This window comes from Bemisia tabaci, chromosome 3 (genome assembly GCF_918797505.1).
Source record: "Bemisia tabaci chromosome 3, PGI_BMITA_v3".
NCBI lineage: Eukaryota > Metazoa > Arthropoda > Insecta > Hemiptera > Aleyrodidae > Bemisia > Bemisia tabaci.
This window is the reverse complement of record NC_092795.1, coordinates 34,570,287-34,593,868: the sequence shown is the minus strand read 5'-3', so window position 1 is coordinate 34,593,868 and position 23,582 is coordinate 34,570,287. Positions and strand designations below refer to the sequence as shown.

The window sequence follows — 23,582 nt, the reverse complement described above, 5'->3', positions numbered from 1 at the left end:
TAGTCGAGATAAGGGAGAAATCAAACACGCAATTTGGCCTTGAACGGCGCGGCGCAGAGAGCATTGATGACGAGGACTTGAGATGGAAAGGAAAAGCCCTAGGCGCGGCGATCGGCATGTAAGACATATTAGCGCCTACAAAGCTGCATGGATACTTCACGCATTGCGTCAAACATAGTGCGGTCAGCAGCTATCGGCGTGAAACGCATAGCGCCTACAAGACTGCATGAATACTTCACGCATTGCGCCAAACACAGTGCAGTCAACGCGGCGCGGCGGAGGCGGAAGTTAAGATTATAAGCACATTTGTGTTTGTTCTTGGATGATTTTTTCGTTCATTTCTTATAATGGAAGGCTTTTTCTACACAGAGTTAGGTTTACGGAACACAACTTTCGTGCAAAGTTCCGTGAACTTTTGCTAGTGGTGTTGACAGGGCTTTCACAAAAAACTTGTCTGACACGAGTAAACGCGTCTTATGCACCCCTCTCCCACCGGCACGTTCACTTGATGGTTTTTATTGATTTTTCAAAACGAATGAGAAAGGGGTGGCAAAATACAGGCAGGGGCGGTAAGTAGGTAAATCCGGCCCTGGAGGGGGCAAGTTTGGTTTGCAAATAAATTCAGCTCTAAAGAACTGGAAATAAATTGACTCCATCATGGACTTTTTCAAAGTAAAATCAATTTAATATGGAAATATGTGAGTTACTAATCTAGGCACAGGGCTTTTTCTCTGATGCAGAGAAACACTCAATACAAAAAACAATTATAATATTAATAATAAAATGTACAAGAATAAATATATACAATTGCTGCATTTTAAAGTAAAATTTACAAATTAAAAGACAATTACATATTATATAGTAAATGTGAGCATAGCATTAAAATCACTGGGACATAGTGGAATTGTTCCATGAGTAATCTGATGAATATTCATTTGCATTTTTCCTGCACGCGTTTTCATGTTCATCTTTATGTTTTTTAAACTTTGAACCGGTAAAAGAAAGGAGCCGGAAATTGTCCAAACAAGACTTTACAAAAGTATAGGAGTAATTTTAAACATGCATTCTTGCGATATCTGTAATCTCAAGTATTTTCTCTTGAGGATTAAGAAAACAAATGAAATCAGCAAAAACACTTAAGGAAAACTTGAGGACATCGGTATAATTTCCTTGGAATCGAAAAGAAATTTATGATTTGAACATTTTTCTCTTTTTGCGTTTGGTAAAATTGCATTTAATTTTTGAACTGCGAGTGAATTTTGCACTTGTTAGGAATTAGATTTTAGAAATGAAACATATAAATTTTTCATATTTCTAAAGTAACCTCCAGGAGTGTCATTCTGAAAATGATGCTATTTTCATTCCAAACTTCCTATCTGGTACATTTAACAAACTATTTCAATCCAAAAACATCTATGAGATCATACGTTTTAGGCTCCTTTAAAAACCAAATAAGATTTGATATTTTTTAACTGGGGGGTCCCCTTTTGTGCGAGTTTATGGAATGGTTGAAGACTCAAAATGAAGTCAGGATTATGCCAAAGACAATTAAAATAAGGGCGATTGATGGCGAACGAAGTGAAGAGGAAGACGTGTGTTCCACAGTACTCGTATTCTGGGGTAAGATAGTCTCTGGTGAGATCGCTTCTGCTACATCTTTTGATGAGGATGTTCCGTTGGACGAAACAGCTTCTGGAGACGCTTTCTGCTGAGAAAACCATCCTCTAAAACGCCAAGCCCAAGGATTACCTGAAAATGAAACGTTGAAATTTGATTTTTCGGTAGGAACTTTCACCAGTCAGTGAAGCAATTGTAGCATTTGCAACTTTTTTACAACAACACCGGAAAAAAAAACACATCGGATCTAGAGTCCAGACTCTTAAAAACATCGACAAGAAAAAGTACTCTTGATTCAATCAGAATCTAGCTTAAATCAAGAACCAAGCCTCTTAATTTAAGCGGATTTCGTTTTGATTCAAGCAAAACTCCGATTGAATCAAGAGTATTTTTTCTTGTCGATGTTTTCAAGAGTCTGCACTCTAGATCCAATGTGTTTTTTTTTTTTTTTTTTCAGTGAACATTATTAGAGGGTAGATTATTTCTCTTCGTTGCAAGACGAAGGTACTTTCACACTCGTTTCAGAGCAAGTATACTGGTATCTATGGAGGGAGGACGAAAACAATTATTTAATCAATTTTTTCATCATCTGGTTCCTTAATTTTGTTTTTTTCTTGATACTTACTCTCGCAAAATTAAAAAAAAGGGGAGAGGAAGGGGGAATCCACTTACTCATAAGTTTTGGCTATTTTTGAAAAGTTTTCGTAAAAATTCAAGTAGTTTTAATGGTGTAAAGCATGGAAAAATACAGTTGATATCAACAACCTTATCATCTTCGTGTTTACTTTAATTTTTCACCTTCTACATACTTGAAATTTTGATAATACATGAAACATTCTTCATGACGGAGAATGAATGTACATATTTGAAAGAATTTGAAAGTGCAGCAACTTTGTGATGAATGATCACTGATTGACGAACAAAATTTACTCTAACGATCTTAAATACAAGGTGAAAAACATAATGTAACTAATAGTTAGGGTATAGACTCATTTCGACCTTTAATGCCTGGAATACAGTGAATTTGAACTGAAAATCGTTATTGGTCTGTGCACATTGCATGGTATTCATGGGACTTCTGAATCTACAAACTTTGCATTAATATTGCAATTGTATTGCCATGTGGATCTTGTTTTAAAAATAAGCTGGGGTTTTCAAAATGCATCAATTTTTTCCATGAAATCAATTAACAAATCTTAAACATCTTGAAAATCATAAAAAAGTTTCTCCGTACACGTAGAAAAAAACTTCGTGCATGGGAGTCATGGGACCCGAAGTTGAGGTCATATGGATCTCTGAAGTTTTCTGATCACGCATCCGAAAACTTGAGGTCAAGCTGCCGAAGTTCGGGTCAGACATCGAGGCACTTCGGAATGTTCCGGAGCACCTCAGATGTGTGACCCGAACCCTTCGGTATATATCGAAGTACAAATACTTCAGATGTCTGACCTGAACTTCGGTAGCTGGACCTCAAGTTTTTAGATACGTGATCCGAAAACTTTAGAGATCCATATGACCTCAACTTCGGGTCCCACACGCAAAGCTTTTTTCTCAGAGTATAAGGAAACAAGCATATTTAGCAGGATGCTCGGTTTTTAATGTTTGAAAAGGTAATTTTTTGCTCCGCTCAGAAATTATACAGTTTTTAGAGGAGCAAAGTACCGCTCGAACGCTAAAACGCACTAAAACGCACACTTGACAGTACTGACTCAAGAATTAGAAAAGGGTTAGAACGATAGAAAATTGAAAAGTCAAAGAGCACGCTGGGCGTACCTCCACCAAAACAAAATTCTAACTACGGCAAAAAGTAAGTCAGTCCTACCTTTGAGATCAAGCTGGAACTCTCGAACCAGCATTTTTCTCGCAGCAACATCTCCAAGCTCTGCCAGGAGAAATCTTACCTTTTCTGTAAAAAATGTGCATCGGCAAGACCAAGACATTGGATTCTTTTTCTTCTCGAAATTGCAGAGTAAGTATTATAAGTATGAATCGAATCCGAGTAAAGTGGATATGAATTATATAGGTCGAAAATTTTCAAATCAAATAGTGCGACCAAATCTGCAATTTCCCTAAAAAAAAAAACCTCTAACACTCGTGTATGAAGAATGAAACCTTCCATAAGTTTAACTATTCGCCCCATCGTCGAAAACCAAATTTTCCGAAAGTTTCAAGCCAAAATAATATGACTAATTGTAAGCCCTCGATTCCCATAGAGACTTTAACGCACGTGTATGCAAAATAAACCCTTCATTTTAGAAGTTGAACTATTCGCCCCATCGTTCAAAACCAAATTATCTATTTTCAAACCAACTAATATGGTCAAACCACCAATTTCCCCTGGAGACTTTAACGCAAGTGTATGAAAAATGAACCCTTTTGTGAGTTGAACTCTTGGCCCCATGGCCATGTGATTAAAGAAATTGTTCCTAACAATTTGCGCTATGAAGACACAAATCATAATTTCCTAGACAACAGTATACATTGACGTTGCAAAATTTCCACTCGTAAATTGTACTTTTACCGGAAAAATGTTGGAATTTACTAACTGAAAATTGCATTGCTCTTTCGTACTGGTCCCGCAAAAATCAGCAATATTCAGGACAAGCATTGCATATATAGTTGGAATCTCGTAAAACATGGAATTTCTTAGTTAGTTTTGCAACCTTGACATAGAGTTACGTTCTTGAAACTGACTAGGTTTGAACATTTGTTTCTAACAAAACTGATACAAACATATTGGCGTGCATGTCTTTATTTATGCACTTGCTAGGTTTGTAATATTTAATAGTTATTCTGTTTTTAAGATAATGTTGCACAAGTCATTTCCAAATCAAAGAAGAAAAGAATCAGAACTGAGACGAACGAAGTGGTTTTCGCTTGATACGCTAAAAAGGAAAAGCTCAAGTTATTTCGAGATTACAGAAAATCTAAACACTCTCGATGGAAACGTATTATAAAAGTTTATTTTAATTTAAAAAATCACGTCAGGTACATACATAATATTTACATTTTTATTTAATCGTCGGTAACATTTAGGATTTTTTTTTTCGTAGGTATCAGACATGTTTTCAGAATCACAGACCTGCTAAGTTTCTTCTCCTCTACCTAAGCTCCCTTCGAATTCTGAAGGGCCACCGAAAAGGGGTCAACATGGAGTGTCATTTCATGAGAAATATTATCAGTTCTCACGAGGTACTTAGCTCTTTTTGAATAACTTTAGAGTCCAGATTGAGTCACTGGACCTAAGCAAAATGCTACTTTCACGCGTTATATTGAAACAGTGTGTTGTTTGCCTTTCATAGGGAAAAATATCGTAAGTAGATGGCCAGAAATAATTATTGTAAACATAGACTACAATGTCCAGGTACAGTATTCTTCTTAATAAGTCCAAACAAACTAGAGGTATCATTTCTAAATAAAATCATTCGTTGTCGCAACTTAAGTGAATTTTTTACACGTCCTTCATAGAAATTTCATGGATTATTTTGAAAGTCGGATTTACATAGTTCCTTTTTCCATTAAAACAATTTTGAGACGATCCAAACGGATGACAGGATTGTATGATGGGATAGCTATAATAATGAATAAATAAAACAAAAATTGTCGAACACTTCATCGTTTGTGCTTAAAAATTTTCAACTTCATCATAAATACAATTGATTCCACATTAGAAACTTTTTTAAACTTCTCATCTATAGGTATAACACCTAAGAGATCTCAATTATTTTCAATTTCATCTTTTAAACTAATCTTCCGCAATTCGTATAAGTAGGTGCGCTGTCACTTAATAAAATATCGTAAAGAACGTAGAAATAAGAAGATAAGTTGCATGAATCACGATCATTCCATGTACTATTCAAGAAAATCCGGAGCCGGAACTTCAGATGCAATGTTTCTGGTTACTTTCAAGTAAGTATTATAGCGCTGAGAGTGCAATATTCTTTGATCGGATGGTATGCGTCCATTTCATCTGGAGCCTTACTTGAAAACTTAACTGAATGAAGCTATATCATTGGTTATTGAGAGAAGTTTATTCATTTGTCGGATGCTCTTCGATCCTTCCAAATTCAACCAACTAACGCTGGGGCTCATGAATGAATTGACTGTGTACACATATCTATTAACCTCCGTGTTCATTTTGCTCCAGTGATTCCCACTATCAGAGGTTCGCACGTTTGACTGTTCGTGCTTATTGCAGGATCGCTATGATCGGCTGTCAGCAAAGGCGAGTTATCATTGCTAAATATAACAATATGGAGAAGCTTCGCTGAAGAACAATAAATTAGGGCTTCGAGTGTCAGAAATAAATAAATTCCGCTAGCTTTGGTTTGTTCAAGGTTTGTCACACGAAGTCCTGGGTAGGCCGGGGTTGCTCGCTCTCTGTGGAACACAAACGGCAATGAAGCGTAAAAAAATCTAACGTCTTGGACAAAATATTGATTTAAAACAAGGTCCGAACACTTAAATCTCAATTATTAACCCTTGTTATACCCTTGAATTCGTGCATTATGTAGGCAACTCTAAAAATTGAGTGAGTTTGCTTGTTTTTTAACAGCGGTCGGTAAGTGTTGACTACCTTTAGCGCTCGTGTTATTATTCGATTGAAAAATTGAGATGGTGATTATGTCGCAGGCAAATAGTAAAATCAGGCATTTTGTCAAATGCCTAGGCAAATAGTCAAATATTTAAACTTAGATTGAAATTCTGATTCTTTTCCTAATTTCAGACAAAATAATGCATTGCTCCTGCAAGAAAAATTCTCAGTAAAAATTTGCACCACACAATGATATTTTAAACGATTTTTAGCTCCTGAAAAGACACTGATCTTGAAATTTTCAGCATGTCATAAATTACAGAATTTTCGGAATTTCAACACTTACAAATAAGAGAAGCAATTGAAGAGGAAGAGACAAAAAGAGTTCGTGGCTTTGAAGAGTTATTTTTCCAAAAATAGTGAAAAATCTTGATCTCTTCGCCATAAATTCAAAAAAATTATTTTCGGTTCAAGGTAATTTGAAACAGTTAAAACTGAAATTATCAAACGGAAGTGGATGTAACAGATTTTTTTTATCAGGACAATCAGAGGTTCTTAAATTTTGTCAATCTTTAAATATTTTTTGTAATCATTTTTGGACCATAGGGTAATGTTTGTTTACATGGCTTGAGGAGAAAGTAGGGAAATATTAAACACTGCAGCCAAAATGACCATCTCAATTTACTTACGAATGCATTTAAATGATTGTGATTCTAGAAATTAAATAATTTTCAGTGCGTCCTAAAAAATTCATGCGGTAACCTTGAACCACTAACCCAATATACTGCTAGCTTTACATATTTTGTACAGAAAATAATGATTATACAGGAAAATACGACTTTCCTCGGATACCAACTTAATGAGTAAATGAATATGTAAACATGTTGGGTGTACAGTTTATTTATTACCTAGAGGTTAAATCGTGATTTTATGAAATGAATGAATGAATTAGAAAATTAAAAACTGAATAATTTATTAGTTAGTTACCATTGTTGTTCACGAATCCAAACCGGTTCGTCTCGTGAGAATGTAAAAAAATATGAGAATTTTACGTGTGAATATTTCCGAATATTTCAGAGTTCTAGAAATACATCCACTAAATTAAAAAGCTATCTGGAGAGGTCGCAAGTTTCAGATCAAGTCCATTAGTGAGTCACTCGGTATCTCTAGAAAGAAACCCAAAACATTTAAGATATCGTAAGTATGGAGAGGTTGCAGTATTAACAATGGGCCTGTTGCAAACTTTTGCTAGAGCAAAACTAAGAGTTGTATCCTGCAGATAATGCCTCAAAAATCACGATGAGCGCATCGGCAAAGTCTGAAATGCACTCATAACTTCACAATCTGCGTAAGAAATTTGCGGTTTTTTGAGCTTCCCGCTTCGAAAACGATACTACGGTACAGGTGAACATTTTGTTAGAGGAGTCGTTCCATTGGCGACAATACTCATCATGGCCGACGCCAGTCCGCCAAAACACGTGTGATGGGACGAGATAACACCTGAACAGGATTAAACCATATAACAATCGGCGTGTTTACGTTCATATTTTCCTCGCCCGCCTTAACTGACCTTGAACTCTCCTCGAATTACGCGAGGAACTTCGCAAGCGTCGGCCATGATGAATATTGCCGACGATGGAGCGACTCCTCTAACAAAATGTTCACCTGTGCAGTAGTATCGTTTTTGAAGCGGGAAGCTCAAAATAACGCAAATTTCTTACGCAGATTGTGAATTTATGAGTGCATTTCAGACTTTGCTGATGCGCTCATCGTGATTTTTGAGGCATTATCTATAGGAAACAACTCTTCATTCTGCTCTAGCAAAAGTTTGCAACAGGCCCATTAAAGCCCATAAAAGTATTCATGCCCACAAAGAAGTTCAACTTGATTCAATTATTGACATTACTAACCCCCTCCCCCTCTTAGATCATCCAGTTCACGACAACATGAACGATATTTTCTTAGTTAATTAAAAACCATCAAACCGGAAAATTTACCTATAATTTCCAAAATATAACTCATTCCTATCATATTTTCAGACATTTCATTATTGTTAGAATTATAACAAAATGAGCAGGACTTGCGTCTTGCCCCTCCGAACACAACAACACGAACGTCAACAATTTGTCTCCCATTAAAGTTCAACTACCTAATCGAAGATCTCATTCAGAGCTTTCTCTGATGATCATTTGAAATGAATTCATGTAGATAAAAAAAATTAAAAAAATAATGATATAAAAAAATATTTTGTTTATTAATAATGATTAACCACAAATGAAAATGAAGGATGTATTTAAACGAGAAGTTTATTAAAATACCAGTCGTTTTAAGTATAAATAAATATGTACAGTATTTAAATAACTTAAACTTAGAGGATATTTACAGCTACTTTCCTGTCCGCTTTAGAACAATGGCATTGCGACTCAGAAGGTACTTATATCATACACATTTCACAATTCGACTACAATATGTACACGATTCCAAATGCTTGACAAGGCTTGAATTTTAGTCTCAGCAGTCGATTCCTGTACAGAACTGTACATACACTGGTGGGGATTTGAATTAAAAGGCAGTAACCTTAGATCCAAAATCTATGATTATATTTACCAAATTATTGTCAAAAATGAGTAGCGAAAGGAATCTTCAGAGCTCCAGTCAAAGTTTGGAAAGACAACTCGAGTTGTAGTTGAGGAAAGTATAAATCGCACGCAAATATTTTTATAATAATAATGAGGAAGTTTTTTCCCCCTCATCGGCTCAGATTTTTCCTGTGTGTTTAGTTTTTTCCTATGACTGCCTTGCCTCTTACGGTGAAGAAGGTATCAAACCAACTGTTTTAGAGTACCCAAATTAAAATTCTCTCAAGGGTTATCCTCACGAACTGAAAATTTTACAGCTTACTGTACAGTTTCAAAAAATCGTGAAGACCATCTTTTCTAGAGCAATAATAATATGCAGAAAATAAAACGGTCGATTTACACTCAACCGAAAGACCCATCAAAAATCAACTGAGTCAGAGGAAAAATTTGGAGTGAATACATTCAACCATAAACAACGATCATCAATCATGTTTGAGCTACAATCAACGTTCTCACAAATTTCAATGATTTTCTCTGAGGAGTCAACTACTTTTTTCTCTTTTCCCCCAGAAAAAAACCAAACTTTAATTTTGACTTGTAGCTTTCATCTCGCCGAACTATACCTATAACACGCATGGTTTCTGTGATCGACGTCTGCTTTCTGTCTACTTTTTGAATACACCACTACGTCAAGCATAGGTGCCTTTTCATTTGGTAATTACAACTGAGATATTTTTGGTTTCACCGGTGGTTCAGGTATTTACACACGTCGTCGGGGTTCAAACCGGCGACCTTCATGCTACGAGCCGGACAGCAGGATTGAGATCCACCTCCTCCGAGCTGCGGAAACGAAATGGAACACCATGTACACTTTGAAATTTCGTTGATGTTACTTTACGAAATTGTTTCAATCGTAAATCTTGGAAGCTGCGGGCGTGAAGCCAAGATAGCTTGAGGGGCAAGCAACAGAGCAGGTGCAGCGGGGTGCTTTGAATTTTAATGGGTGCAAATCGTGCGGTATAGCTTTACAATCAATGCATTGGGTCAGTCTGGTCAGTGTTGGTTTCAATTGAGCGAGTGCTACTCCAAACTTATGCAAATATTGTAATTTCCACCGTAATTCAGTTTTGGTGAACATGAAAACAAAGTAAGCACCGGTGTTCGAAAACGCAGCTTGAAATTTTTCGAGGGAGAGGGCCTGCGGATTGCACCTATGTTAACTCGAGGAATTTAGTGGTTCGCAGCAATCATATAGCTGGGTTAAAGTCTCTCTGAAGGGTGAACATTCGAGGGTGGGGATGAATCCCTTCTCTACCGCATAAACATTTCAATATCCTCTCCTATGTCCAATCAAAAAACGTAACATAAACGAGAAATATCGCTGAAAATCTTGTAAATTTGAGGTTCCATCTCCTCAAAATTCGAGGAAATTACGAATAAGCTGTAGCGTAAGACTTGTGGTAATCTGCCGTCAAAGTTATGCAAAATTAAAGAGCGAGTACACGGTTTTAATTGACTGAAAATGCGGTAATCAAAAACAACACTGTAAAGCGTACACAAATTGTTGTATTATTCATTGATAATAATGTGTATGCCGTGGAAGTATATACGATCCAATTAATCATTTATTAAGTTTTTTTCAAAAAAAAGGAAAAGAAAAAACCATAGTTTTTAGCTAATGACGTGAGAGCTTCTATTTGGCTATTTCCATTGCTTCATTAATACATGCCTCCATTTTATGCTCTTAGATTTAAGTAAGGGGCCAACTTACTGAAGTTTTGAATCGAAAATAAGACGATCCGATAATTGGAATGAGAAATACGAGACGTTTGCACTGTTGACGGTTATACTGCGTGTTGTTTTCGGTATTTGGTATGTGGTATTAGTGTGGTTTATTTCCAGCTTGACACGTACATGCGCAACGAGGTTACAAATATGGACAACAATTTGTGGTAAGGAACTGATATTTTTTATTCATATTAGAAACAAGATTTGTGCCATTAGTTTTCCTACACAGATTTGCGCTTTTATGGATGAAAATCCAGAAAAGTTCCTCCTTGTAAAATCAAGTCTACACAACACGACCTGCACGGAGCAGTTGTAATTAAAAGGCGTGCATTTACTGAGAATCCATTTTTGACAATTTTGTGATGTAACATGGACCGAATTTTGAAGTGCTTCTTTTTCAATAATATTAATTGTTCTAATTTCCAACATTTTTCATGAATCTCCGCAAAGGATCGCAATTCTGTCGACCCTAACTGTTCTGTCGAACCAGTGTCATGGAATGCCCAAGGATCTTCTTTTTAAATATTTAGTTTATTCAGTAGAATAAAATGGATGCGTATCTTCAGGAATATCGCTGAGTCTTCTTCCATTTCTTAAAATTAGCCGAAATAAATTACCCATCAATAAAATCAATGACTTTATAGGAAATAAATAAATTATACTCCACTTACTTTCTTAGGCAATTTCACTCTAACAAGAAGATATACCTACATTGTACCGTCTACTGATATATTCCGTCTAGGCTCTCATATTTCGCACAGTAGCAGTTTTTGCAACTTGGCAACACTGTTTTCCTTTATATTACTCCAATACAAATAATTGATTCTACAATCGATAAATCTCGACTACCTTAAGTACAATTATATTGAATGTAGTCTATAATTGCTATCAAATTTCAAGAATTACTACTGGCTGATTTCGCCTAGGCAAATTATTTCACGAAATGTACGGGAAAAAAACCATTATAATTCGCCGATAGAGTCAGAATATTTTGTTTTCATGAATTAGATGCGATTTGATTTTTGTCCAAATGTCTTAAGTCAAAGCCAAACTGCAACCCTCGCACAGTTTTTTTCTCGATCTTCATGAAGGAATTTACAGCAAGGCATTCAAACAAAAGCGCAATTTCTCTCCGAGATATCAGGAGGATGCTGAAAGTTCACCATTTGATTTATATATTCAGAGGCTGTGTTAGTCATGCAACATGCCATGCAGTCATGCATCATGAATCCTTATGAAAGCGGTTTTTTGTAATATTCTATGTACAACCAGAAATTGAACAAGCACACATGAATTGAGTTTTGTATGGACCACACAACAGGATGTGACTTATGGAATCAAATGAAATGTTTCCCCATCGACATTTTATGCATATTAAATTATTTAAATATAGAAAATTGACTCATAATATAGAAATTAGCAATAAATATTTACACTGAAATCAGTCGCTGTAAACTTCCCACTCTCAAAAACCCAAATATCAATCCACTGAAATCAAACTTATATTTCAATATTGGCTAATAACTATTAGAATTGAGTTTTACGAGAATTTTCTCTCTTCGCAAATGTTCGACACCTCATAAACTTATCAGAAAAATTCGGCAAACTGTATGTATTGAACCTTTATGAGGCACACTGAGAAAAGTTTAATGCTCTATTTGATTCCAGTAGACTTAGGTTTCTGGTAAGCGAAAGGTTTGAATTTGGGATTGAGGCAAGTAAAGCGATTGAGCACATGGGAGAATTTCATGAGCGCCGCCGCCCGCGGCGCACTATGGTCCAAAACTCAAGAATAGGAAGAAATCAGTCGGATAGTGACTGAAAGATCACGAAAGTTTCGTAACTGATGTTATTTGGAGTCGCTAATTTTGAATTTGATGTCAAATCGCCTACATTTTAACACCCTGACCTATTAATTGTGGGCAAGTTTATGCCACGCTGCGGCGCTGCGTGCTGCCGCTGCCAGCTCAAAATGCATACTAACGCCTACAAACCTAAGGGGATACTTCAAGCATTGCGTAATGCGTGAAGTAGCCCGTTAGGTTTGTAGGCGCACTGGCAGCACGCCATGGCGCCCCCGACGCGGGCAGGTGGTGAACGATTTCTTGCGAGGAGAGCTCCCTGGCGAAGTAACTCGTATATCGTGTCAATTTTTTTGTTTTTTAATTTTTTTTTTTTTTTAAAATTTCGACATTTAAAATTACACACTGGTCGTGTGAAGTAATAAGTGGACTCTCAACGCTAGATGAATAACGGCAGGTCGTGCGCCATGCGCGCTGCGGATGGCGCAGGGCGGCTCATGAAATTTTCCCCTGTGCTCTGTCGAACAAAAAGGCTCCAAAGGTGAAAAACTGTATACCACAGGTTACAACACTCAAAATTTTCACTTATTGACTCTTGGAGAGTAATTGAAATTTTATAGGCAAAAGAACAGAGAGTTTGAGGGAGGTGCCATTGAAGTTTGCCGGGGCTGTTGATAGGCTCAGAAACGATTTGCCTAGACAGCTCAGAACATTACTGATAATGAGAATTATGGCTCGAAATTTTTCAGGGTATTGAATAACGTTCCTCATGACAAACTGAAAATAGATTTCTCAGACCCCACATCATTTATTCGTTGTACTAAGAAATTTTAGTTTCCAGCTTCAAAGCCCTTTTAACCGACTATATCACAAAACAACAAGTTCACAACTGTATGTTGAAGGAAAACTGTTACCGACCGTAATCTTTGTAGAATTATGATGGGAAGACACGCATGCATATCTATTTTCTGTTAGTAGTTCTGTTTAGTGGTCCATATTAATGTTTTCCTTATGAAGAAGGCACCAAAAATATTGAAAAAAGTATTGTTGAATGTTTATACATTCATCTGATTGTTTGAATTTAAAAAAGAAAGGAAGATACTGACATTTAAATAATGACAAAGTCTTACTTACACAATTAATAAAATTCAACTCTATCATTAAACTGTCTTTTTTTTTTTTAAATTATTCAAACGGATATGTAAAAAGAAGAAGAGGGGAAAAACTGACATTTCCGCAACGCTCCGCATAATCAACACATGTCAGCACACAGAAGTTGTGCAAATCAATCGTTCACGCCTTGCCATTGGAACCTTGCATCTACATCACACGTCTGTATTAAATCAGTTTATTAAGAGTGATGACTTCAACTCCAGTGCAGACTTGTGTCGATTCGCTGGGGCAGCGGCGCACAGTGGATCGAGTCAATCAGAGAGGTCGAACAAAACATTTTTTACTAAAACTGCAAATCTTGATGTTTATTCTGTCACATTTTAATTTTTAAGGGGTGCCTCTGGAAGAAAAATGCACGAGGAAACAAATGCAACCACTTTCAGAACCTCAAAATTCTGTATAAACAGAGTTATAAGCTTTTAATGTTTCCAAATAAAGTTCGACCTCTCCTGACTCGATCCACTGTGCGGCGTCTGACCATTGAGTACCTTCAATAGATTCGCAATGTTCTGGAGCGCCCATGAAGTCACTTTTTGAGGCTGTTTTGTCCAGGACTCCTGAGACTAGTGTGCGGCGACTGGCGATGCCGTATGAGCGGGGTCCCAGCTTCGGTCTTCACTCAGAAAATACAAGTATAATATTTATTTTAAAAAAAACTGAGTGTTGTACTTTTCTGAATTTGTCATGACTTCGGTGAACACAATTTGCCAAAATTTGTGGAAATAATGATCGATTTAAATTAAAAATCCCGAATTAATTGATAAATCCCGAAAAACACTCGCAGCCCGCGATTCTCCCATAAGCCGCTATGTTAAAAAATGCCGAACGGTTCCCAGATGCTTTCCACTTTCCGGCGAACAAGGGGCTCGGAATGGCCTCTTCGTGGATTGACTTTATCGGTGCTCCAGTACATTACGGCTTTATTGTGCTCTATGCGTCTGACGAGGCAGATTATATGTGAAATGTGATAGTGAGAGGAGTGATTTTTGAGTTGGCTTACCTGCGTCTAGGATGAGGTCGTCGACGTCGGTGTTTTGATTCTTGTGTTTGCCCTCTTGGCCGATGACCCAGCTGGGCTCCAGCTCGGAGCCCTGCCCGTCTGTGTCGGTGGCGGCGGACGAGTGACTCGGCGTGGAGCCCGCCTTCGTCGCCGAACGACATCCGAACCACCAGTAGCCCGCCGACCGCGGGAAAGGCGGGTCCGCCGAATCCACCTGAAAAATAACCTCGCGATTAGTCATCGATATGAGGTTTCCCTCAATTCCATGCCATCCTCCCCCTCACACCGTCAATCGAGAACTCAGAAAAATGATAATAATAATAAAAGTCGTTCTGAGAGTCATGAGAGGAAGAAAGGCTGCCGAAGAAGATGCTTGATTGGGTTCCTCCTGGGAAGAGACGAAGGGGACGCCGGACGCCCACTGGAAGGATGGCGATAAGGAATTTTAGAGGAAATGAGGGAGTGCCAACTCCCTGAAAGGCTTTGGGAGGATAGGGGAATTCGATGGCTAGGTGTCACAGAGCGCTATAAAAGCCGCTTTTATGTATGTACTAAGAGTCCTGACTTTGCATGTTTCCCAGGAGATCTAGTTGCCAATAGAGTTCTTGCATGTCATGGAGATTTGCGGTACAATCAGGGGCGCGGACTGGCTAAGAAGACTAGGAGGCGATTGCCTCCTTAGAATATGCATGCGGAGCTCTAAAGGGCCACCCGCAACGATTGTTTAGTCACTGCAAAACCGCCATGGCAATTACGCTGCAAGTAGTTCAACTGTATACATTTTCTGAGAAAAAATCTTTCTAACCTATTTTGTCTCGCCTATATTCGAATTTCCGTGCTGTATCTGAGTGTCCTCAATTGAAGAGCTTGGAGGACAAGGCGCATAAGCGCAGTTTTTGAAAAACTTGAGATATTACTGATTTCAAGTAAAACTAGTCTCGGTGCATATTCTGTGAGAAATTCGCTCCCGAATTCAAATTTTAAAGCATCAAAAAGTCAATTCCAACTTTCTTTCCGCTATAAGGATCCATGTAATTTCGAAACTTCAAACATGTCTTTCTCAAAATAGCAGAAATTTCACTTATGCGCTTTGTCCTCCAAGCCCTTCAATTATGTTTGATAGTTAAATAAAGAAAAACAGGATATTAAGGCTAACGCATTCCATACGGCAAAAATGAAAGGCCGCTCTACTGTTTCAATTACCCCTTTAGATATAAAAAAAAGGCTAGCCGTCCCGGCTACGTGATTTACCACCATCAGGTGTGAATATTATTATGAAAACGAGAACAGTTCGCTCTGAACTGACGATGAGTTACGATTGACAATCAATGGTTTTGAAAGTGAATGAATTTACTTACAGCGAACGTTCGGTCGTTAAACCTCCAGTACATGCCATTTTTGAAGAAGTATGTGTAACCATTGGTGTAGTGTAGGGCGGCGTCCAGGTTGTCAGGGATGCCCTCCCAGTTGCTTAGCGGTTTCGGGTAGGTGCTCTTTACAGGGGGCTTCATCGTGGGGTCAAACCGCCAGAACTTAGAACCTGCAATAACATTGAAAACTCAAGGTAAGTGTATACTGTATATTCGTTGGAAATTTTGCTTGAAAAACCATTAGTACGGCTTTTTAGGGTGTTTGAGGGAAGCCCTTTAATATAACGTTTTTAGGAGTTCTCTTATTATTACTTTTGAAGATCCCCCCCCCCCCACCCAAAAAAAAAAATTCCAAGAGCTCAGGTAGGCATACCAGCTATTGAGCCTCAGTGCTTCAATGAGAAGAAGTCAATAAATCGTCGGAGCTTAACAGCGCTGACAGTATTTTGCCCGTTGTCTCGAAGGGGTATCAATTGGTCGATTCGCACGATACTTTGTTTCCAATGCGGTAGGAACTCAATTAAATAGGTAAGAAAATTACTTAAACTCGATATGATGCAAGTAAACAAGACCTGTTTCAAGGTAGAACTCCTGGGACCTCGCACAAGAAAGGGTGCATATCACGTACGAATACCTTTAAGGCTTGGAGGGGCCAGGCCAGAGCGCCTTCGTTCTGATGTGTATGCAATGTAGCTAGCCTTTAAGCACGAATAGTGGTATCAACATCGCCTTAAGTAATTATACATATCATGGTTTATTTCCAATACCACATTAAGATTGTAGCCAATAATAGCAGTATCCCCGCTACTTACAGGTGTAAGTAAGTCACAGTGCATGCGCATAAATATTTGAACGTTACATACCCTTGAAGAAATATATTTTTCCGTTCCCACTCCACACAATGGCAGCGTCTAAATTGTCTGGAATGCCTGTAAATCCTTCTGATATGTACTTCGGATAGTCGCCGTCCATTGTTTTGCCTGTATACCTACATTCGTACAGAAGATTAGCCTTAATAATAGTTTGACATTTGACAATTAAGTGTTTAAATACATATAGGAAAATGCAAAATAACGTCTTTATTTTAATGTTCAATCAGGACAAGAAGAAAAATCAAAAGATTTCAAGTGCAGATAATTAGATCTACTGGTATTCAATTTTTGGGGTTTTTTGTTCGTTTTCATAGGAGGGAAGCGGCATCAGTATTGCATTTAACTGGGCAGTTAATTTTACGAGAAACGTTTGTGCGGATCCTTTGAAATATTAGAATTGCTTCGTATATGAGAAAATTTTGAAATTTGCAGAATATACGTACAACTGTTCATGTAACACATTTAATTACCGATTAACTTTGGCATAGTGATGTGCTTGGTTCATTTGTTTACGGGTCATTTTAGTGACATTAAAAAGTTAGTTTCACATTTGTTACATTCATTCAAGCTTTTTAATTATAAGCAATTATTATACTACCTGAGTACAGTTTACCATTTACTTGGCAGCTCTTGGGTTTCTTTCTGGGATGAATTCATCGGAGGAAAAGGAAATTATTTTCATTGGAATGAGATTCAAAGAGAATTTTACCTCCAGTACTGGCTGCCTTTGAAGAAGTAAGTTTTGCCGTTTTTGTATGTGAACGCAGCGTCAATGTTACCCGGGAGTCCAATCCAACTCTTGGAAATGAGTTTGGGGTAGCCTGGTGCAATGCTTTCTTCTGTTAATTTCCAGTAGTGTTGACCTAAAGATCAAATAAACCATGTTTTATTGTTTGTTCAATATTCTTAATGTTTGGCCTTCAATCGCGCGTTGCGCTTATTTTAAATAATTCTATTTCCATACAAACGAAAAGAAACGCACGAACCTGTACGATAATATCAATGCAAATTGGAAAGGGTATCATCTAATCACTGACAAAAATTGTACATAAGTCTTCCAACGAGAATAAGTCACATGAAAATTATTTAATTTCGATCGTTATTGTTACGGTTTATTATTGAAATTATGATGGGCTCGTTGTACAAGTCACAAAATCCTCCCTGGTAAAAATTGGCAGTAGAATCTGTGTTCCAAAATATCATAGACCTACAGCCGGCTGTAAGATTTCTAATAGCTTCTATAGCCGGCTACACAATTTCTTACAGCCTTTTATAGCCGATGGCGACTAAGCAACAGCCAGGCGATAAAGTGTATGCTAAACGTTACTAATTACGGATGCTATAGGATTTAGTGAGTTTTTGGACTACCGCTCTCTTTTTGGGCCGTAGTATCTTGATTTATTTTGCGAGGAAAGCTCCATACTTTTGATGGATGCCTGCCGTTTCTAATATATTAGAGCGCCTTCAGTTCGTAGGCTACTGTGCAATACCTCTGGTGTGAAATAGTTGCGGCGGGCAGGCGGGCAGCCAGCGCGAAACGCGCATTGGCGCCTACAAACCTAAAAGGGATACTTCACGCGTTGCGCAATGCGTGAAGTATCCCTGTTAGGTTTGTAGGCGCCAGTGCGTCGCCGCTTCGCTTTGTGTTATTTAGGCTCTAATATTTAATCTGGCGGAGTCAGCGTTATTCATCTCATGATTCTGAAATGTTTGCACATCCTGTATGGATTATTCTCATTTTAATTAATGAAAATAAATACGTATTGAAGGAAAATGTAATGTGTGTTTTGTAAATATTAAGGTGGTTCCGTATCAAACTTAATGATTTTCAAAGCACACGAATTTCTACACAATTTCTTATAGCCTTTTATAATCGATGGCGAAAAAGCAACAGCCAGGCGATAAAGTGTAAAGCCCGGCGATAGGAACTATAGCCCGGCTGCATAATTTTTTATAGCTTCGTATAGCCCGGCCGTACTATTTTCTCCGCATTCTACAGCCAGATATATGATTTTCTGTAGCCTTCTTTAGCCGGCTATAAGAATTCCTATGGTATTTTAAAACGCAGCTCTTATCGCCAATTTTTACCAGGGCTACTTTGATGCTACCATCTTAGATCAGTCAAAAATAGTAAGATACCTTAATGTCACTTTTCTGACATGAAAGGTGACACTTTCTGACTTTCTGTCACCTATCGATAGAATTGATGAGTCTAGTACACGTATACAGATCCAGTAACATTTTTAGAAAAATAATATATTGATTATCTCGATCGTAAGTCAGGCAACGTTTCAATTTCACACCCGTTTTCCGGAGTCATTAAAATATCCCGCGAAAGTGTAATTTTTCGTCCTTCGGAGAACACGGCATCATTTATCATGGTACTTTATACTACGATTTCTTTCATCTTCGATTCATCAATCAATGGTCTAAACAGAGTTTTGAACTAGTTTCTGCAGGCTCCTCTAAGTTTTGTTGCATGTTGCCTACCTTTGAAGGCGTACGTGACACCCTCGGCAGAGTTGAAGATGGTGTCGATTCTGGCATCAGTGCAAAGCTCGGCATCCTCACCATCGTCCGTTGGTGGCACCTCTGTACTCGGTTTCTTACCACTCCCGGCACTTGTGTTGTCATCTTCTGATCCATGAGCTTCCGAGTCATCCCGTGATCCATATAGCGCCTGCAATATACAAATACGCAACATGCAATACTCAACTTCAATCATATGTGCCGGATCGGAAATATTATAACAAAGAGGCTAAAATAGGAGATATCGATGGTGTGTTTTAGCGAGAAAAGTGAACGTTTGATGATATGGATATTTTAAAATTTCCCTATTCTTTACTGGCACAAAAACACATCAAACATCCTCACAAGAGAGTATTTGCAGGTGTCTGAAATCTGATGAATTTCGTGTTTAAGTGGAAACTACTGAGTGAACTGAACACGAGGATACCCTTGGTTCATGAATTGAACAATGATTGGAGAATATATGACGAAATGATCTAATTTGCTAAAATACATGTGTTTACATGGGAAATGCCGCCAGATGACGTCACAAGGCGGTGCATTTGTTTACTTTTACATCGATTTTTATAGTATTTCCCATATCAGAGAGAAATTATGAAAATTCCTGTGAAAGCAGCTCTTTAAGCACTTTCGGTGAAGCAATAAAAAAGCGTGCAAATTCTCCATTAGCATTAATTTTAAGATCACTTCATGTGAGACAACGGCAAAACCTTCATTAATGCGTGGGTAACAACCGATGATTAATTAAAGTCTTAAGTGTTTGGTTAGGTATGTTGCCATAAAATAATTTGACAAAAATGGTAACAGTTTTAACGGAGATAACAATCCACAGTTTGGTTATCCTAGAAATGCATTCCGCGTGGTTGCGTGCTAATGAATTGAAGGAGCTCTAAGCTCGCTACGCAGACCCGATTTCTCATCCACGGAATACAGTTTCAAGGTTTTTTTCTCGATAATATTATCGCCTGTGATATTTTTTATCGCTAAACGCTTGGTGATAACAATATTTCTATAGAGGAAGTATTTCCGAGAATTTAAATTAATCAGTGTCAACAATTAAGTCATGCACTCACTGTGCATCACCCAACACAGCTTAGCGATTATGCATAATACGAAGGTGCGGATAAACATTCTCATCGCTTTTTCCCACTTCCTCTTGAGAGAAAATATTGACAATCCTACCTTCCAGACCGCCAAAAAACTTTTTCTCAGTAATTTTGCCTACAACTCGGACCAAAGGTACCCATGAGCATTGCCTTGAACATGAGCATTATCATGAGCTATGAGCATACACATGTCTGTACCGATGTTTCGTTCATATTGCCTTCTTATATGTGAAAACCGACTGGCAGTGCTCTTTAGAATATTCCGTGTCCTCTTTTGAAATTCTACAGTCTTTGCAACTGGTGAAAAAGTTCAATCCTTATTTTTTGATGTGACACATGTAATGACATGAACTCCATAAACACAAGGAAGTAATTGACTAATCAGACTGCAGCTTAATGGTTTCACGTGTGTTCTCTCTCACGGTCCTAGGGCAAGGACCTACTGGACTCAGTTAATATTGGTTACTCAGATTTTCCAATCGAGGGATTTTCCGGACAAATCCAGACGTCGGGACAAGCCCTACTGATCTCCTTCGGCTTGGTTGGGAGGATATTTTTTGGTCGGACGTACCTGAATAGCTTCAACATCGTCGCTGTCCAGGTTGAAAGCGGGCTCATAGCCACGGTAGAACGGGGCCATCAAGGCCGAGCGGACGTCCGAGTGGGATAGACCCAACGAGTGCCCGAACTCATGAGCTGCCACCTGGAATAAGTTCGTCCCTGCAATACAGAAAACTCACCATCATTATCTGAATACCAAGCAAATCTCCTGTTTGAATAAAATTCCGTGAAAAAATCTAAGAAATTTCACCGAGGACTTGCAATTTTTACTTTCTCGCTCCCCTAGGGTAGAGAGGAAGTATTGTCATCCTCCAAGGAAAAAAAAAGTTGAAATTTCATCATTTCTAGACGTTTTAAGGTCCCAGGAGTCAAAATAACCATACTTGAAAAAATGTGTGTCCGTCCGTCCGACGTCCCCCAAATCTGTCTACAGCGATATCTCAGAATCTATCTGTTCGATTTCATCCAAAATTGGCACAGAACACCATATCTATGGTCTTCTTGTGCACGTCAAACGATTTTGGGGTACGCTAAAATTTGGGGGGGGGAGGCTACGCTAAATTGTCCATTTTTAGTAAAATCACACGGAAAGCTCATTTTGAAAGACTGTAAATTTTTTTACACAATGTAGTCAATAAATTCCGATTTTAAACAACCGGTAGAATGAGTTCCATGTGCAAAGAGGCTAAAAAATCGCAATGCAGAGAAAAATTGCAACATAGGTACATCACTCTTATCGACAAATAAGAAGAGGAGCCCCTTCAATTAGTAGATAGGCAACATAGACAACGCTCCGATTCAATCAGTAGCAGTAGTTGTACCGGGTAATAGCAATTCATGGCAGCATGTAGATGGCCGAAATGCAAAACCACGTATCTACGGTTGCGACATTGCAGACTTCCTGCCTTACTTTAATTTTTTTTTCGAAAAATATTCATCGTAATCTCTTGAGAAAATTCCTCGATTCCTCTCCTAGATTAGCAGCGTATTCTGTGAAAGTCTCAAGCTATGAAGTTGACTTGTTTCTCTTCAAAAAAATGAAATATGATGAGAAAATTTGAAACAGCGAAATGGAGATAGAATGTTTTAGACTTGGGCATGGATATGCTACTTGGTTGTTCGGCTTACCTCTGTAGGAGTTAACGGTCCACTTTTCGGAGTCGTCGAAATGGGCGTCACCTCCGTAGACAGGGAAGAAGGCGTGGGCGAGCGTGCCCCCGGGTCCGTCGAAGGGATCGCCGTCCCCGTGTTCTCCGCGTTCGAAACGAATCTCGATGTGCACCTAGGAAAAGAAGAATGAAACCCTTGCTTGGATCACTTGTTATGGTCAATTTGACACCGGGAAAACTAACAAAAAAAATCAACCGACAGCTTGTGTAACTTCGTGTTTCACTCCTATTTTAACACAAGATTTTGGTTACTTTTTGTTTACTGTGTATACAGTACATTTTTTGTATTTCCTTCTGGTAATTTACTTTTAAGTCATCAGGCTCCTTCAGCGAGTGTTATATCATACCTCTTTATAACGTTTAATATTCCATAAAAACTGTAGAAAATGCTGAACTATGTGTCTGGGACTGAGAATTCTCTATATTCCATCATTAATTCAATTTGGTATATTCTTTGTTCGTGTTGATGAAATTTGCTATTTTTAGTTTTTGTTTGAAATCAATTGAGTGAGCGAAGAAATTACACCAATCAATCAATCAAGGGAATTTAGGATAAAATTGTAGGCAGCGTTTTAAATGATACTTTCATACTAATACAAAACTTGACTGATATAAGTCGGAAAGCACGCGGAGGTCAGGCGCACAATATTGGAGGTAGCAAATGAAGTAGGAGGGGAAGAGGGATACGAAATTCAAGTTATTAGAGTCATGAGCAATAATTTTCTTATTTCCGGTAATCCACACGCTTCAACTTTGTTCAACCATGCTCACAACGACCCCGGCGTGGCACTGTTGCATTCCAACTACTCACACACTCTTCTCACTGTGCGCGTCATTGCCGCACAAAAGCACCAATGAGGAAACTGCAAAATTTAGTGAAGTTTTTATTTCGTCCAAATTTCCAAAGGAATTTCGAAATAAAGAATAAAAAATAATGCGAACCACAATTGGACCGCGTTTAACAGAGAGGAACCAAGCCACATCAGCTATTGCCAATTTTAACTGGGCAATTTAATTTTTTACGAAGAAAACGTTTGTGCGGATCCCTTTGAAAATGTTCAGGAACTTGCTTTGTACTATGGAGAAAATTACTGAAAATTCACGAAAATCGCAAAGTTTTATGTAAAAAATTAAATTAGCCAATTAAATTTGGCAATAGCTGATGTGGCTTGGTTCCTTTCTGTTTAACGCGGTCCAATCAAACGGTTAAAACACACGGAAAAAAACGAGTTTAGGGTAGGGATCTGCCGGAAAGTCACAGCCCCACCCCTGGGAGTAGCTAAAATTGCGACAAGATCGAGGATAATCGCTTAGGATGTTGACGATTTTACCGCCGAAAAATCGCAAAAAAATTGCAACTTAATTTCAAAATATCGCGATTTTCTCTGATGACATAAGCTACTTGGGACGTGCGTGATAGAACACTTGAGCGGCCCCCAAAATCAAAAGGGTGAGCTTTGAATGATGATTGATGCACGCGTT

At 38.1% G+C, this 23,582-nt stretch overlaps 1 protein-coding gene across 4 annotated transcripts in view; it reads right to left on the bottom strand.

Annotated features, from left to right (window-relative positions):
* Nucleotides 1-660: 660 nt before the first annotated feature.
* Mmp1 (Matrix metalloproteinase 1) overlaps nucleotides 661-23,582 on the bottom strand; it is a 95,952-nt gene continuing 73,030 nt past the window's right edge. The window contains exons 5-13 of one of the 4 annotated variants that reach the window (XR_002009816.2): nucleotides 22,060-22,213; nucleotides 20,942-21,090; nucleotides 19,226-19,415; nucleotides 17,445-17,598; nucleotides 16,727-16,851; nucleotides 15,852-16,033; nucleotides 14,494-14,707; nucleotides 7,139-7,317; nucleotides 4,559-5,997 (exon numbers count right to left, since the gene is read on the bottom strand). Coding sequence is in view for 3 of the 4 variants with exons in the window: in XM_019056170.2 (XP_018911715.1) it covers nucleotides 1,517-1,749; nucleotides 14,494-14,707; nucleotides 15,852-16,033; nucleotides 16,727-16,851; nucleotides 17,445-17,598; nucleotides 19,226-19,415; nucleotides 20,942-21,090; nucleotides 22,060-22,213 (1,401 nt within the window). In the remaining variant the exon portion in view is untranslated. Of the gene's footprint in view, nucleotides 1,750-4,558; nucleotides 5,998-7,138; nucleotides 7,318-8,439; nucleotides 9,571-14,493; nucleotides 14,708-15,851; nucleotides 16,034-16,726; nucleotides 16,852-17,444; nucleotides 17,599-19,225; nucleotides 19,416-20,941; nucleotides 21,091-22,059; nucleotides 22,214-23,582 lie in introns of those variants that run through there. The other 3 variants (XM_019056170.2, XM_019056173.2, XM_019056172.2) reach the window with 3 other exon arrangements.